The sequence below is a fragment of the Danio rerio genome, chromosome 21, assembly GCF_052040795.2.
Source record: "Danio rerio strain M-AB ecotype USA chromosome 21, GRCz13ab, whole genome shotgun sequence".
NCBI classification, from domain to species: Eukaryota; Metazoa; Chordata; class Actinopteri; order Cypriniformes; family Danionidae; genus Danio; species Danio rerio.
Genome location: NC_141041.1, coordinates 5517501 through 5535928, shown reverse-complemented (window position 1 = coordinate 5535928; position 18428 = coordinate 5517501). Strand labels below are relative to the sequence as shown.

At 35.5% G+C, this 18428-nt stretch overlaps 2 protein-coding genes across 3 annotated transcripts in view; one reads left to right on the top strand and one right to left on the bottom strand.

Annotated features, from left to right (window-relative positions):
- b3galt9 (beta-1,3-galactosyltransferase 9) overlaps positions 1–753 on the bottom strand; it is a 28198-nt gene extending 27445 nt beyond the window's left edge. Inside the window, exons 1-2 of the mRNA XM_087300568.1 lie at positions 594–753; positions 414–485 (exon numbers count right to left, since the gene is read on the bottom strand). The gene's annotated coding sequence lies outside the window, so the exon portion shown is untranslated. The remainder of the gene's footprint in view (positions 1–413; positions 486–593) is intronic.
- Positions 270–18428, top strand: part of kcnt1a (potassium sodium-activated channel subfamily T member 1a) — a 59056-nt gene continuing 40897 nt past the window's right edge. The window contains 7 exon segments of one of the 2 annotated variants that reach the window (NM_001442788.1): positions 270–791; positions 3349–3489; positions 13760–13839; positions 13919–14021; positions 14386–14418; positions 14509–14557; positions 16656–16715. In NM_001442788.1, coding sequence (NP_001429717.1) covers positions 670–791; positions 3349–3489; positions 13760–13839; positions 13919–14021; positions 14386–14418; positions 14509–14557; positions 16656–16715 — 588 coding nt within the window. In that variant the 5' untranslated portion in view covers positions 270–669. 2 annotated transcript variants of the gene reach the window in all.

Below are 18428 nucleotides of genomic sequence, written 5' to 3'. Positions count from 1 at the left end.
TGAATAAAATGCATAATAGCAAAATGATTTGTCTGTATGTCCTAATGTAGTAATGTCTAGTATTCTAATTTTTGCTTAAAAATGGATTTAAGTGGTTATTAGCAATATTAGTTAATAGTCTTTGTAAACTTGAAGACATTCTGCCATTTAGGGCATAGGAAATAAAACTTCCTATGACCACGGAAGTCCTTATATAACTACAGGTGAACAACATTCAAAGCTGTTCAAAGAAATGAAGTCTAAAACTCTGTTGCTATGCTACTGCGAATAGATGTAGCCTTGGCAACTACAAAGATACTTGGTGTATTTTTTTGCAGAGTAATAGTTATTATTCATGATGAATAAGATGCTGTTCAAGGCTGTCCAGCACACGGCGCTGTGTCTGACACTTTAAAATGCCACTGCAATCTTACCTCTTAATGTTAGTTGATGTAGAAGTTGACAGACTCCGGTGTGCGCCACAGGAATGCTTTTTTTTTAATCAGCTAAAACAAAGTTCATGTGAAGCTTGATTAAATGTCAGAGCAGTTTTTTTCATAGTTGGTAACGCGGATATTTTTTGGATAACCTATTTTTATCTTCAAAGTTTTTACCTCAGAAAGTTCCTGTGGACTCCTCGACCGTTAACTGAATAACGGACTTTTTTTTTCAAATCGGAAAAAGCGCGCGATGTCTGACGCTCTGGCTCGTGAGGAAGAAACAGGGGGAGTGACGTTTAAAGAGATGAGCGGCGCGTGCTACACAAACCACACTTTTGAATACGATGATGGGAGCACGCGCACCCGCTTGAGGTAATGTGTGCGCGCACAGTTGTCTTCAAGTTAGAACAGCTTATTTAATGACAGCACGAATAGCAAACTGGAAGATGTGTAGTAGTTTCATTATGTGTTTCAAATAATGTTGTTTGTCCATATTCCACTGCAGTACTTTAGTCTTGTCAGTCTTTCTTATATGCTTTAAAAAGTGACAGGCACTTAAAGGTTTGGTTACCCCAAAATTATAATTTACTTACTAGGGGTGAGCGGTGCTCAAATTAACACTTTTTAGTTTTGGTCAAATAATGAACAAGTAATGGGGTTAGACAAACCATATTTTTTTTACCAGCAACACACAAGCCTCTTCTACAAATGAGCACTGAAAGTGTGATCGCCGGACCTATGGTTTCTGTGCAGTATTGCCAAAAGTGCCTGGAGTAAAAAATGCTACTCTTTACCCCAACTGTGGAGCAAGTTGTAACAGTCAGAGGGTTAGTTGTAACACATGCTTAAAAAGGCAGATTTCACACAGTTAATTTAATTTCTGTTTACTTTAAATAGTAGCTATATTTCCTAAGTAATTGGCTCATTTCTTTTTTATTCTACATAACACAGTATGTTTATGTATTTATTTGTTTATTAGATAAACACATTTGAATCTATTTGCATTATTATCCATTTATCCATTATTATACAATGCATTTATTTGCATTATTAGCAATATAATATTTTTTTTCTATTTAAAAAAAATATTTTCTATTAAAAAACATTTCTATTTAAAAAGTTCTCAACATTACACTCAAAATTCAAAAAATTGTTGAGTTGGTTTAACTGGCATCCAACATTGTGTGGTTTAAATGTAACACCCTGTTACAACTAACCCCGCTTGTATCATGTTTTTCTCAGAACTGGCTAGCGGTCACTAGCCCCTTTCACACATACAGACCTTTCCGGAAAATTGCCAGCAATTTTCCGGAAAGGTGTGTATGTGTGAACAGGTACTTTTTGAAAATAACGGTAAATTCGTTCTGGCTATTTTCCGGAAAGAGAAGTTGTAACATTACCGGCAATTTGCCGGAATGCTGCGCTGTGTGAATGCAGAAGGAAGATTACCGTAATAAGAGCGTGCACGTCTAGAACGTGCTGACGTGAGACGTCTGCTTTAGCCAATCAGAACAGTCAGACGCATTTACGTCTGGGCGGTTTGTGAGAATAAAAGCCTTTGAATATTTCTGCTAGAAGTTAGTCAGATCCAACACAATCTCACGGCAATTCGTAAATTTTTTCATTTAGTGGCTAATTCGTATGAATTCGTACGATCTAATTCGTACAATTTAGTACGATTTGCTTATCCCCCAATGACGGTTGGGGTTAGGGGTGGGGTCAGGTGCCACGCCTCCTTTTTAAAATCGTACCATTTCGTACGACTGAACTCATACGAATTTGTACGAATTAGCCACTAAACTGGCAAAACGTAAAATACTTACGTTTTCTCGTGAGATCAGGCTGTCAGATCACGTTTATATGTTCATCTTAATGCCAACTGTGTAAATAATCATCGATGAGATGCTTATGATAAGCCGTTGTTTGTTTACCTTCAAGCTTTGCGTGTGCCTGTGAAACAGCCTGTGAGCGCCTGCACACGCACATATTATGAACATCTCGACATGCGAAAGTGATCCTGCGAAAGTTGTTCACAATGTTGATCATCCACAGAGTTTGTAATGTAGTCAAATGTTTACAAATACAAGCGCAGCCGTTTAAAGCTCATTTGTGGTGAATGATGTCAGAATTTACCGGTATTTTGGAATAGATGTGTGAATGCTCTTTTCCGAAAAATTTCCGTAACGTCCTCGCCTGTGTGAACAGCGCTTTTTTGAATATACCGGTAAAGTCGTTCCGGAAATATTCCAGATATTTACGGGTATCACTGTGTGAAAGGGGCTACTGTATGTGTTTAGCATTTTTCAAAATTGTTCCATCTTTTAGCCTAGAAGGCAGTGATCACAGCAATATAAGACTTTGTTCATACTTTCAGAGATTTTTTAAAAATAAAAAATATAGAGTACAATAAAAAATACTTTTATGCTGCAAAAATGGTTTCTCCTGTGTTTCTCATCCAAATTTTACTGAAATTTTTCAATATTTTTCAGGAAGATGTCTGCTGACGCTGTGGTGAAAACCTCGGCGACATGCCATAGTTAACCCTGAGCAAATACCTAAAAACTCGGTGTTACATTTAACCCCGCATTACTTTGTGCCCCGTGCTCCCCTATTTACTCATCCTCAAGTCATTCTAAACATTTAGCATTTCTTCTGTTAAACACCAAAGAAGATATTTTGAAGAAAGCCATTGATAATAACCATTGTCTTCCAAACAAATACTATGGAAGTCAATGGTTACAGGTTTTCATCTTCATTCAAAATATCTTATTATGTGTTTAACGCAAGTAAGACATGTATAAAGGTTTGAAACAAGTAAAAGGGGAGTAATTGATGACAGAATTTAATATTTTGTGTGAATTATTCTGTTAAGAATATAGTTTGCTTCCAAAATTTTATATAGCCTCTGTGTCTCTTCTCTCAATGTTAGTCCGAGATGTGGGAGCCGAGGTGTGGTTTTAAATGTGCAAGACCTTGAGATGACCACTGGAACATCTGTGGTTCCTTCCCTTCAAACCTATTTCCGGTTCCGAGACCTGTTACTAGGAGACCAGACATTTTATGATGACAGGTACATGTTTAAGTGATCATGTGTTATGTTGCTCAGTTTTGTCACTTACTCCAACTGAACTGCATCCAAAAAAAACAACAAAACAGATTGGGGCGACAAGGTGGCTCAGTGGTTATCTTGTTGCCTCACAGCAAGTAGGCCGCTGGTTGGAGTCCCGGCTGGGCCAGTTGGCATATCTGTGTGGAGTTTGCATGTTCTCTCGTGCGTGGGTTTCCTCCGGGTGCTCTAGTTTCCCTCACAGTCCAAGAACATGCGCTATAGGTGAATTGGATGAACTAAATTACTCATAGTGTACGAGTTCTTGTGAGAATGAGAGACTGTATGTGTAACGGAGGCCAGCTAGTAAGTGCTGTGCAGGTAAACCTCAGTCCTCTGACCTCTAAAGGTGCTCTAGCAACAGAAGCTAGAGGCATGGTCTTTAGCCTCCTTGGTAAAGCAACTGACTCCCATGCGGAAGGTCGCCTGATCGATACCAGCTCAGAGCGGGTTGGGTGGTGTAGGACCGGCGGGGTTACATTGACAATAACCATTGACTTCCAAATATATGTTTATACTGGGTTGTGGCTGGAAGGGCATCCCCTGTATAAATATATGCTGGAATAGTTGACGGTTCATTCTGCTGTGGCATCCCCTTATAAATAAGAGACTAAGCCAAAGGAAAATGAATGAATAACAACAGATCAACTGAAATAATATTTTTTTCAGTTTTCTGCCAAATATGGCCAAAATATTGATAATAGATACTGTGTTAATCGTCTGACTGATTACACACACTTTCGTCTTAGTTGCTAACTTAAAAAGAAGTTATTTTATGGTGAAATTACCATAATTACCAAACAGATAACTAGACTCTGAGTTAGGTCTAATGGTTTGAAATGAACATAGACCAGAAAAAAGTCTCCACTACTTTCCACTGTAGAAAAATTAAGCCAAAATATCCAGGTATGGCTGCTGCCATCTTTTGGATGATGATGCCAATGATGTTATTTGGAGCCTAAGTCTGCTTAGTAATGTTTATGAGCAATGTTATTAGAAAAATCAACTCTGAAAGCCCTCATAAGATAAATGGCTTACCAACAAATGATGTAAAACATCACTGTAAATAAATTGAAGTGTAATTAGATTGTTTAGCATGGCTCACATTCTGTTTGTGTACAATGAGAGGATTCCTATTACACTAGCTATGTTTCCATCCACCTATTTTTATGCGCATTTTGCTTAGGTGCATAAAAAACGGTTGATGGATACACCATGATGCGCATACATTTTGAAAATGTGCATAAAAAACGTATGCGCATAACAGAGTAGAATAAACTTTTTATTTGATAAAAAAAGATGCGCATAAACTACGATGGAAACACTTTTACCGCACAAATTTTAGTATGCGCATTAAAAAAGGTCATGTGATTGTGTGATAAGAGATCATGTGATAATAAAAATGTGTGTAAATGGACAAACCAGCAGGCTGAGCACGCCTTAAACCACCTGAACTGTTGCTTTGGTCTTTCTAAATATTAGTGGTATTATATTATCAATGACCTCCAGAATCAAGAGCGTCTGTGCTCCGCATCTGACACCTTTCAAACGCCACCGCGTGTTCACTCCATGTCAGGATTGCCTTCTAAGGCGCAAGTCATTTATTAGATAAAGAAAAGATTGACGCAGCTTCTCCTACTGCAGCATATTCAGTTTTTAATGTTGATATTTGGCGTCAGTTAATCAGGAAATGACGACTTTGTTCGCTTTGGCTCGTTGGATGGAAATGCCGCTTTATTCACACATCTTTTATGCGATAAACCAGTTTTGCGCATAGAGTTCATTCGCATTTTTGGATGGAAACATAGCTACTGATAGAGGAAACCTTTCCTTAACCAGCCAACACGGTGTGAGCAAAATAATTAGGCTTCATTTTTATTAAAGTATAAAAATAGTTTTCCATAAGGATTTTAAACAGTCTAAGTTAAAGTTGTATAAAGCCGTGAATTAATCCAGCTACAATAATCACAATATAACAATACTACACTTTAAGCAAATAAGTATCAGTAAACAGCTCTAATAATAAGTGAAAAAACGCATGCAGATGTAACACAGCGAATGACACAGCTGTATAAAAAACGATGGAGAAATATAACGATGGAGAAATATAACGATGAAGAAATATAACGATGGAGAAATATAACGATTTCTGAAATGATTATTTCTAATTGGTTGAGTCTGTTGTGGCTGCAGAGTGGGTAGCACGTTCGCCTCACAGCAAGGTCACTGGTTCGAGCCTCGGCTGGGTCAGTTGGCGTTTCTGTGTGGAGTTTGCATGCAACATGCGCTATGGGGAATTCAATAAGCTAAATTGTCTGTAGTGTATGTGTGTGAATGAGTTCGTATGAATGTTTCCCAGTGATGGGTTACAGCTGGAAGGGCATCCACTGCGTAAAACATATGCTGCAAAAGGTGGCAGTTCATTCCGCTGTGGTGACCCCTGATCAATAAAGCCCAAAAGAAAATGAATGAGTATGTTGTAAAAGCTGTGGCTGTTGACGACTGTTCTGCTATCAGTATTTTGTAAAAACTGTTTCCGTAAATGGAATAACCGATCAAAAAAGCAATAAGCCTGTGAAGCTGGGATTTGCAGTGAATTTATAAAACATTTATAAGGCTCTATATTATGCCTAACAACACCCCTCAGCTGTTAGAAATTCACAGTAAACCACAGCTTCTTGGGAATATTTGCTTTGAAAATGCTGTGGTAGACCTGAACCGAAAGTGGGGGGTGTCATGACCGTTTAAATATCTGCAAGCATATTATGTCAAGAACTTACATACAGCACCTTTAACGTAACACGTTTGAAAGTTGTTGATAAAACAGCTGTTAAACATGACTGTTTGAAAACCCATTGAATTGATACAGACAGGTGGGTTTTTACTTCTGGTACCGTCGGTTGTGCTCTAATCACCGCATTGACCAATAATGTACTTGATTGAAACTGACTTCAGTTTTTGTCAAACATCGCAACTCTATTGACCAAACACAATGGGAAATGTCACTGCAATTCTGCTGAAGCACCACAAAGAATCCAAATATGCAGTTTGAAAATCATGCAGTCGCATTGCTTCTGTAAACCCACGAACGAGCAAACAAGTATTTCCTGGGCTATTTGATTCTGGCAAACCTTGAATCTTAAGAAAAAGTCTTGTGTATGTGTGTGGGCACACAGCCACATCTCTCCAGATCGACAGAAATAGCCTCTTGAGCAGGTTATTATCTGTAATTTCCTGAGAACAGGAGGGAGAGAGAGAGAGAGAGAGAGGGTGGGCGCTGCGGAAAGGTAGAAAGCAAGTACAAATTGCTCATTTGCCTGAAATATTTTAATGATCTTTTAGTGAGTTTGTGGCTTCTTCATTCACAGTTCTCTGTAAACAAACACATTATGATATATCATCAAACCGAAGAACAGCATCGCTTGAGGCATGTTGCTATGACGACTGTCATTCACTAAGCAATAAAAACATTTGTTTAATTAGCTTTATTTATTAACAGAATGCACGTATATTGGTAGGTTTGTCATGCTTTGCAGCTGTCATAGACAAGCTAATTAGGTCAGTATTTGAAAGTGATATGCTTGCAAAACTAATAAACAATTAAAGTGCATTTAAATTCTAATGCACACGACAGAAAGAGAGGGAGAGACTGAGCGAAACCCTGCCAGCAAAGCGCACGCTTGCGCGCCTGCAATCAAGAGCGTGTGGGCGGGTTATTTTGAACCGCGCCGCTGTAGATTATGTACTTCCATAACAATCCTCTCAGCTCAGATCTCAGCACATCCTCGGCTAGAAAGCCTCTGGGTTTTCTCTGTTATGGAACAGAAGAATGCAGTGCCATCCTGGGTTAACCCGGCTCTGGTCAACTGGAGGCTGGACTCTTTCGGTAGTGATGCTGGGCAGAGGTAGGAAAGTCCCTGCAGTCTTGTGCATGACTGAATACCTGGAAATGTTCCGTCAAGTGGACTTTTTTGCCGCTTTTTTGTCGAATTTTATTGTAGTGCTTTTGGAGGTGTTGCTAATAACATACTTTTTCAGTTGTCAATTCAATTGTCAGTTCAATTTTTTTTTTGGTCGTTAAAGGGATTGTTCACTTAAAAAGGAAGATGTACTCAATGTTTACTTACTCTTAAGTGGATCCTTTTATGATTTCCTTCTTTCTGTTGAACACAAAAGATGATGTTTTGAAGAATGCTGCAAAATCTGGTATTCGTTGACATCCATAGTTGTAAAAAAAATACTAGGGTAATCAAAGTTTTCAATATTCTTCAAAATATTCAGCAAGAAAAACAATTCTTAAACAAGTAAAGGATGAGCAAATGATGACAGAGTTTCCATTTTTGGGTGAACTCTCCCTTTAATTTCAATTTCCGATTTTATGTAAAGCATGCTACATACAAACCCCCATGAAACATGGTATTTTTCAGACAGTACTTTATACCAGGGGTCGTAATGTTAATGGCTCCGTCTCACTTTATGATGGCTCATAAAGCCTCCGGTCCTGTGGTCTCCATGGGAACTGGCGGACACTTCGCATCTCCAGTTTGGGATTGTGATGTAGAGATCTGCTCTTAGCGCTGAACTATGTAAACAAAGTGAAACACGGTGCTCGACCGAGGAAATAAAAGAGTCCTTATGCCACAAAACATCACTGATCAGTTACACACCCACAGGAAATATGACACATTCTGCCACATGTAGGGATTTCAGCATTTCTAATGGCATTATATAACATAATTAATGCATCGTAATCAGGTACATTCAGGATTTCATGCATAACATGAATGCATTTGATCATCATTAAGATGTAATTCAGTTCAGGTTTGTTTGTGAAGTACTTTTCATGGTGATTAATGTTCCAAAGCACGTTTCCAAAAGGTGCACATTATTACAATGCAATCAAATCATATTTGGTGAACGCAGTACAGCTGTCAAGCATGCATACATCTAATCTTGGGCTGCAACTAACGATTATTTTAATAATCAATTAATCTGTTGATTATTTCATCGATTAATCGGATAAATAGTAAAACAAGAAAAGCATTCAACTCCAACCCTATATTCAAAAAAAGCTTATCCCTGAGCTGTCATTCATTCATTGATTTATTCATTCATTTTCTTGTCGGCTTAGTCCCTTTATTTATCCGGGGTCGCCACAGCGGAATGAACCGCCAATTTATCCAGCAAGTTTTTACCCAGTGGATGCCCTTCCAGCCGAAACCCATCTCTGGGAAACATCCATACACACATTCACACACACACTCATACACTACGGACAATTTAACCTACCCAATTCACCTGTACCACATGTCTTTGGACTGTGGGGGAAACCGGAGCACCCGGAGGAAACCCACGCGAAGGCAGGGAGAACATGCAAACTCCACGCAGAAACGGCAACTTTCGAACAAGAGGTTCGAACCAGCGACCTTCTTGCTGTGAGGTGACAGCACTATCTACTGCACCACTATCTACTCGCCCTACCTGAGCTGTCATAATAATAATAATAATATTAAAATAAGACAACTAACTAAGTAGTTTGTCCTGTTTTCAATCCAAATATCTAAAAAAATCCTAAATCAAGATACATACTAGACACATGAAGTAGCATAAGAAATTATGTCTTATTTTGAGGTGTGTTTTTTTCAGAAAACAAGTGATTATTGGCTTAAAACAAGCAAAATTATTTGCAAAATTATTTGCCAATGGGGTAAGAAAAACATTTTTAATAAGATATAATCTCAAACTGAATTTAAGCATCACTTAATGTTCTCATGCCATTTTTTTTTGTCTGTTCTTGATTTAAGATTTTTTACGTATTTGGACTGAAAACGAGACAAGAAAGAAAGAAAGAAAGAAAGAAAGAAAGAAAGAGAAAGAAAGAAAGAAAGAAAAAGAGAAAGAATAGTTTTTTTGTAGTGCAGCTATACATGACAACAGATGGAAAAATTAATGATCAAAAAAGGCGAGTGAACAAAAACTTTAGTTTATAGTCTTGCAAAGTGCAAAGTAACTATAACACCGCTGCTTTACTTCTGTTATTAATCCTTTTGCTTGTGCGTTTAAAATATTCTGGAACCAGGGGTTTGTTCTTCATAACTCGCTTAAATTATCTAAGATGATTTGGCAGATTCTGGATCTTCATAACTGATCGCTGGCTAATTTGGTTCTTCAGACAAGTTCACAAATCAGATTAAAATGTCTGGATAAACTGATCTGAGATCGCTGCATGTGTTGTGAAGGACAGATCTATCAATCCTCGAAATCATGATCAGAAAAGCAACGATTGGTTGACGGCACTGCAGTGTAATGACATCATCTGATTAATATTGATAGTGTTTACAACACGTGTCAAATCGTCAATAACCAAATCCAGCTAACTGAGTAATCAACATAGGAAGAACAGACCCCAGGAGTCATTTTTAGGTGACCATTCACACACCCTCAACACAATTCTTGACATTTCATTGGGACAATTAAATTTTTTTATGTTCAATCCACATAAATTTGTTAAGTGTTAAGTTAACTTAATCGATTTGTGTTGGGACAACGTGAATGAATTGTATGGAACCCTGCGTTTTTTTGTTTTGTTTTTTTTTACTTTATAACACTTTACAATAATGTTGCATTAGTTGATACATTTGCTATTTACATGAACAAACAATGAACAATACATTTATTACAGTATTTGTCAATGTTACTTATCATTAGTTAATGAAAATACATCTGTTCAAGTTAACTCCCAGGGAATTAACTAATGGAAACAAGCATGAATGTGGATTGTAATAATGCATTAGTAAATGTTACACTATGATTAATGAATGCTGTACAGGTATTGTTTATAGTTCATGTTAGTTAATACATGAACTAATGAAACATTATTGTAAAGTGTGACCAAATATATTTTAAGTGAAGTTTATTTGTAAGCTAATTTTGAGAGGATCACGTGCTTATATTTGCTTGCAGCCGGCCCCGCATTATCCAATTTATGATTCACTAATCAGACGATTCCTAAGCCACAGTCATCTTTGTTTTGAAGAATCCCCCTTTCCACCCCTACTCCTCCTCCGTTTTTAGATTTGATGACACTGTGGCCTATGGTTAGCACTGTTGCCTTATATCAAGAATGTCACTGATTTTAGTCCTTACCAAGCCAGCTGATGTTTCATGTTTACAACACGCTGACGTCTACTACAGCCAATCAGAACCTTCAGACGCATTCACATCCACGCTATTTATTTAAAAAAGAAAAAGCCTTGGAATTTTTTTTCAGACACGTTTAGCTGCTAGATGTTAGTCAGATAACGTTTCTATGTTCCTTTTTAATGCTAACTCAACTGTGTAAAAAATTATCGATAAAATGCTTATGATAAGGTGCTGTTTGTTTACCTTCAAGCTCTGCTTCTGTTGCTTGATGCATGCTCCAGTGAGCGCCAGCACAGGCACATATTATAAACATCTCGACATGTGAAAGTATTCTTCCATATGTTTTCATCGAAGTTGTTCACAATACTTATCCATCCACAGGATTTGTGATGTAGTCAAAACATTTAGCTGCGATTCGTGTTTCTGCCTTTGGTTGTCTCTAAGACAAAAGCAGCTGCATAAATGCTAAAATTTTAAATAAAAGTGAAAGCATCAACAAAAGCCTGACCCCCTTTATGTTTACAAATACAACTGCTGCCGTTTAGATCTCATTTCTGGTTAATGATGTCAGAATTTACCGGTATTTTGGAATGGATATGTGAATAGTCCTTTCCGGAAAAATTCCAGAACGTCCTTACCTGTGTGAACAGCGCTTTTTTGAATTTACCAGGAAAGATGCTTCAAAAATTTTCTAGATATTTACCAAAATCAAAGGAGCTATTTTCCAATTACTGACTCAGTAACTATTTATGAAAAGTAACTAATAACTATTAACACTTACTATTATGAAGAGCAACTAGTAACTATTAACAGTTACTATTTATGAAGAGGAACTAGTTACTATTAACAGTTACTATTATGAAGAGTAACAAGTAACTATTAAAAGTTACTATTTATGAAGCGTAACTATTAACAGTTACTATTTATGAAGCGTAATGAAGAGTAACTATTAACAGTTACTATTTATGAAGAGTAACTATTAACAGTTACTATTATGAAGAGCAACTAGTAACTATTAACAGTTACTATTTATAAAGAGGAACTAGTAACTATTAACAGTTACTATTTATAAAGAGGAACTAGTAACTATTAACAATTACTATTTATAAAGAGGAACTAGTAACTATTAACAGTTACTATTATGAAGAGTAACTAGTAACTATTAACAGTTACTATTTGTGAAGAGTAACTAGTAACTGTTAACAGTTACAATTTATAAAAAGCAACTAGTAACTATTAACAGTTGCTATTTATGAAGAGTAACTAGTAACTATTGACAGTTACTATTTATGAAGAATAACTAGTAACTATTAACAGTTACTCTTTATGAAGAGGAACTAGTAACTATTGACAGTTACTATTTATGAAGATTAACTATTAACAGTTACTATTTATGAAGAATAACTAGTAACTATTAACAGATACTCTTTATGAAGAGGAACTAGTAACTATTAACAGTTACTATTATGAAGAGTAACTATTAACAGTTACTATTATGAAGAGTACCTATTAACAGTTACTATTATGAAGAGTAACTATCAACAGTTACTATTTATGAAGAGTAGATAGTAACAATTACTATTTTGAAGAGTAACAAGTAACTATTTAAAGTACTATTATGAAGAGTAACTATTAACACTTACTATTATGAAGAGCAACTAGTAACTCTTAACAGTTACTATTTATGAAGAGTAACCATTAACAGTTACTATTTATAAAGAGGAACTAGTAACTATTAACAGTTACTATTTATAAAGAGGAACTAGTAACTATTAACAGTTACTATTTATGAAGAGTAGCTATTAACAGTTACTATTTATGAAGAGTAACTAGTAACTATTAACAGTTACTATTTGTGAAGAGTAACTAGTAACTATTGACAGTTACTATTTATGAAGAGTAACTAGTAACTATTTACAGTTACTCTTTATGAAGAGTAACTAGTAACTATTGACAGTTACTATTTATGAAGAGTAACTATTAACAGTTACTCTTTATGAAGAGGAACTAGTAACTATTAACAGTTACTATTATGAAGAGTACCTATTAACAGTTACTATTATGAAGAGTAACTATCAACAGTTACTACATATGAAGAGTAACTAGTAACAGTTACTATTTTGAAGAGTAACAAGTAACTATTTAAAGTTACTATTTATGAAGAGTACCTATTAACAGTTACTATTATGAAGAGCAACTAGTAACTCTTAACAGTTACTATTTATGAAAAGTAACTAGTAACTCTTAACAGTTACTATTTATGAAGAGTAACTAGTAACTATTAACAGTTACTATTATGAAGAGTAACTAGTAACAGTTACTATTTATGAAGAGTAACTATTAACAGTTACTATTATGAAGAGCAACTAGTAACTATTAACAGTTACTATTTATAAAGAGGAACTAGTTACTATTAACAGTTACTATTTATGAAGAGTAACTAGTAACAGTTACTATTTATGAAGAGTAACTAGTAACTATTAAAAGATACTATTTATGAAGAGTAACTATTAACAGTTACTATTTATGAAGAGTAACTATTAACAGTTACTACATATGAAGAGTAACTAGTAACTATTAACAGTTACTATTATGAAGAGTAACTAGTAACAGTTACTATTTATGAAGAGTAACTATTAACAGTTACTATTATGAAGAGCAACTAGTAACTATTAACAGTTACTATTTATAAAGAGGAACTAGTTACTATTAACAGTTACTATTTATGAAGAGTAACTAGTAACAGTTACTATTTATGAAGAGTAACTAGTAACTATTAAAAGATACTATTTATGAAGAGTAACTATTAACAGTTACTATTTATGAAGAGTAACTATTAACAGTTACTATTTATGAAGAGTAACTATTAACAGTTACTGTTTTGAAGAGTAACTGGTAACTTTTAACAGTTACTATTTATAAAAAGTAACTAGTAATTATTAACAGTTACTATTTATGAAGAGTAACTAGTAACAAATTGCTTTTTTAAAGAGGTATATAAAGTTAAAATTATATAAAATTGATCTTACATGTTGATTGACAGTGTTTTTTTTTTTCATCAACTCCACTCATGTTTTTTTTTCCCCTGTAGGGTTCATGTGGAGTTTTATGTGGACGAGAACACATTTAAAGAGAGACTTAAACTTTTTTTCATCAAAAACCAGAGATCCAGTAAGTCAGATTACCTCAAACCTTCAATTTAGCCCACTTTCTAGTCTCTCAGTGCATGTTTTGTGACTTTTGCCTTCAGGTTTAAGGATCCGAATATTCAACTTCTGCCTGAAGCTTTTGACATGTGTTCTCTACATCATACGGGTGATGACGGACAATCCAGCCCAGCTTCGCCACACATGGTCAGAACTGTGATTTAATGTGATAGTTCAACCATATAATCAGAAGTTAATTTACTTTCCTGCAGACCATCTAATATGTAGGGGATTTTCCTTGTTTAAAAGAAGTTTTAAAGGGTTAGTTCACCTAAAAAAGTTCAATCATTAATTACACCCTACAACTTAAGATATCTTAGATGGAATAAGAGAGCTCTCTGTCCCTCTATATACAGCAATGGTCCATCCAGAATAGGAACCAAAACATTCAAAACTGTCCAGGTTAATTCAGTGGTTTAACTGTAATCATACATTTTGTGTTTTGGCTGATGATTCTGACTTCAGCTGTATATCGATGTACATTAATTGAACTAAACCTCTTCTCTTACAGTGTGAACTGCAGCTCACAGAACGACATCAACTGGTGAGACAAAACAACGGCAGCAATGTGCAGTTTATTTTCACTGTCGTCAGATGTGTTTCCAGCCTGATTTCATCTGTTTCGTTCTCTCAGGGAGCTGATATTCTGGGTGGACAGAAAGGTACCGGTGTGGGCCATTCAGGTGAGTCAAAGGAAAAATCAGCCATGTATTTATCAAGCAGCGGCCTTTCTTTAGTCTTCATGAAGCTCTGCAACATTTATGAGTCTTTTGGTTTGAATTCACGGTTTGGAGGAAGTCATGGGATTTGTCATTGAATCAATATATATAAATAGATTTCTATATAAATTATTTCTATAGCACTTTGTACAGTGTAGATTGTGTCAAAGCAGCTTAACAAATTAAGTTGTAGTAAATAATAAAGAACTAACTTATAAACTATACAAATAAATTATAAACTATTTAAATAATGTTTATATGGTTAGAAATAAGTTTTTAATAATAATTATATACACTACCTGACAAAAGTCTTGTCGTCAATCCTAGTTTTAAGAGCAAGTAATAAGTTGACTTCTAGGTAATCATTTGGAAAAGTGGCAGAAGATGGATTTATCATCACAATACTGCAGAAGACCTACTGGAACCCGCATGGAGTCAAGATTCTCATAGAAATCAGTTAAGTTTGGTGAAGGAAAAGTCATGGTTTGGGATCACAATCAGTATGGGGAGTGTGAGAGATCTGCAGAGTGAATGGCAACATCAACAGCCTGAGGTATCAAGACATTTGTGCTGCCCAACACATTACAAACCACAGGAGAGGGCAAATTCTTCAGCAGGATAGCGCTCCTTCTCATACTTTAGCCTCCACAACAAAATTCCTGAAAGCAAAGAAGGTCAAAGTGCTCCAGGATTGGCCAGCCCAGTCACCAGACATGAACATTATTGAGCATGTCTGGGGTAAGATAAAGGAGGAGGCATTAAAGATGAATCTTGATGAACTCTGGGAGTCCTGCAGGAACGCTTTCTTTGCCATTCCAGATGACTTTATTAATCAGTGATTTGAATCATTGGAGAGATGTATGGACGCAGTCCTCCAAGCTCATGATGGAGTCAGACACAATATTCATTCTGTTTCCACTGCAGCATGACTTAGTATTCTATACTGAACATTATTTCTGATCAGTTACAAAACTTTTGTCTAAGCAAATCTAACCCTGCCAGTCCTACGCTGCCCAACCGAGCTGGGATCGAACTGGCGACTCTGGCGACTCTCTGTATGGAAGTCGGCTGCTCTAACAAGGAGGCTAAAGAGCATGGCCTCTTGTGACTGTCGCTAGAGCACCTTTAGAAGTCAGCGGAGTGAGGTTTACCTGCACAGCACACACTAGCTGGCCTCTGTTACACAAAGTCAGATCTTACTGTTTTAATCAAAAACCCAGGCATGTTCATGCTTTATTTAGGTAAAATAAGTGTAATCTAGAGTTTTTTGCTTTTCTTATACGCCACTTCTGAAACCAAATGATCAACTAGAAGTCAAGTTATTATTTGTTGATCCCAATAGGACATTAAACAAGATGCATGGGTGGGTCTGCCCTTTAATAGTTAAGACATAGTTTGCTCTAATCTGTATCTTAAATAATATTAATAATTAAAATAATAGATATCTTCAATATACATTTAAACCCCCCCTATAATGGTTCATACCATTGTGAATGCATGATTGCGCCAAAATATGAATTCATCGCAGATCTAGAGCACTAACAGAGAGTGTAAGTGTTCACAAAACATGTTTCTTTAAAAAAGGTGTTTGTAGATGTCTGTACAACTAAATGCATAGTTTGTATTTTATTATACACTGGCTTGCACATGGAAGTCAAACAGTAAAATAAAAAAAATCTGTGCAGTCTTTCATGGTTTTTCATTAATAGGTGCAGAAAAGCAAAGAGTTTAATATCACAAATGTCGTTGAGAACCACTCAATATCCCTCAAAACACTGAAAACATAATAAAAAGTTTGATTAGTAAGCAATTACATCTTTTACAATTTTTGGAAATTACAATATTTGATGCTTAACCTCTTTTCATCTGTATTAAAAGTATGCCTTTGAGTTGCGTTGACACATTTTGACCAGCAGATGTCCCCAGCCAACTATTTTTATGGCATTTCTGCCTTATTGGGGCAGTTGCACTGCTCAGGTTTGGTTGAGAAGTTCAGTACTGTGCATATCTTCTGTATAATAAACTGTCTAAATGATATTTATAAAGTCATGCTTTTCTTCAGGTGATTGTAGCATCCATCAGTTTTATGGAGGCCATGTTACTGACCTACCTGAGCTACAAGGTGAGTTTGTGTAAATGAATGAATATATATATATATATGTGTGTGTGTGTGTGTGTGTGTGTGTGTGTATGTATATATATATATATATATATATATATATATATATATATATATATATATATATATAAATATATATATATATATATATATATATATATATATATATATATACATATATATATATATATATATATATGTATACATATATATATATATATATATATATTTATATATATATATAAATATATATAAATATATATATATATATATATATATATATATATATATATATATATATATATATATATATATATAAATATATATATATATATATATATATATATATATATATATAAATATACACACACACACACACACACACACACACACACACACACACACAACAGTTATGTCTGGTTCTCGAATCTGATTGGCTGACAGCTGTGGGATATTTAAGTAATATCAGCACCCGTACAGCCTCTTTACCCTTTGTGTATTACTCCGCCCACATACAGCCAGCAACAAGCAGATAGACACTACAATCTGCCAAATATTACTACTGTTAGACAACAAAATGTACTTTTGAGGCTTTTTTAGTCTAGAATGTAGTTGTTTAGATTGCAACTATGCAGTTTATTTGTAAGAATAATGCCTATTTTAAAATATTTTCTGAGAGAGCTCGTCGGCAGCCATTAGCTTTTAGCCATTAGTTTTCTATCCACAAGATGGCAACAGAACCGCATAATAAGCCCTTACGCTTAGAAGATATAACAGTCTGATTTCTAAATATAGTTGGTCAAATCATTATTAAACTGGTAAGCATACCTGTCAACATCCCGTTTTTCTTGGGAGTATCTCGTATTTCAGACCAGTCTCCCGCAACCATCCCGTTTTTTATTTCTTCCGGAAAACTCACGTAATTTCACCCACCCCCCTCTTTGGTACAGTTTGTAAACACCCCCGGGTCGCCAACTTTGGTACAGTACCTGATTGCAGCGGCTGCTCGAAACCCGCTGCATCCTGTCCCCGTTCTCAGCAGTGTTCTCTCGGATTTCTAGAGTATGTTGTATGTTGTTGTGCTGTATTTATGCCGATTTGCTTGCAAATCAGGAATGTGTGTTGGCAAAAAGAAAGAAAACATGTCAGCATGTGTTAAGCATTTTTCCTTTTCGCAAACACCACAGCAGTCTGGTAGTGATTGCGTTGCTTTTTTCGGGGTAAATTATTGTGATATCTCGATTGCAACAGAGAAATACTGTAGACTGTAACACTGTAAGAAGATATCTCTGTAGATGGATGGCATTTCATGTCACATTCAGCCTTATAATCTTAAAGTTTGAGCAAAATCAGCTGTTTTGGTGAATTAGTAACAGCTTCTGCTGTTTTGATGTCAGCTGCAGAAGTGAATGAATGGCAGAAGAAAGTAGTTCCTAATAAAATGGGTTTTTTAGACTCTCTGTGTCTGATTTTCTTATTTATATAAACGATTGTGCCGTCAAACTGTTGTATAAATGCAATGTCACACTCGCAGCAGTGAGATATGGCTCTATATGAGCACTGGTGGGACGCTAAGGCCAACGCACGCTTCCTACCAGTGCCATATCTCACTGCTACGAGTGTGATATTGCTCATATATATATATATATATATATATATATATATATATATATATATATATATATATATATATATATATATATACAGACATACATA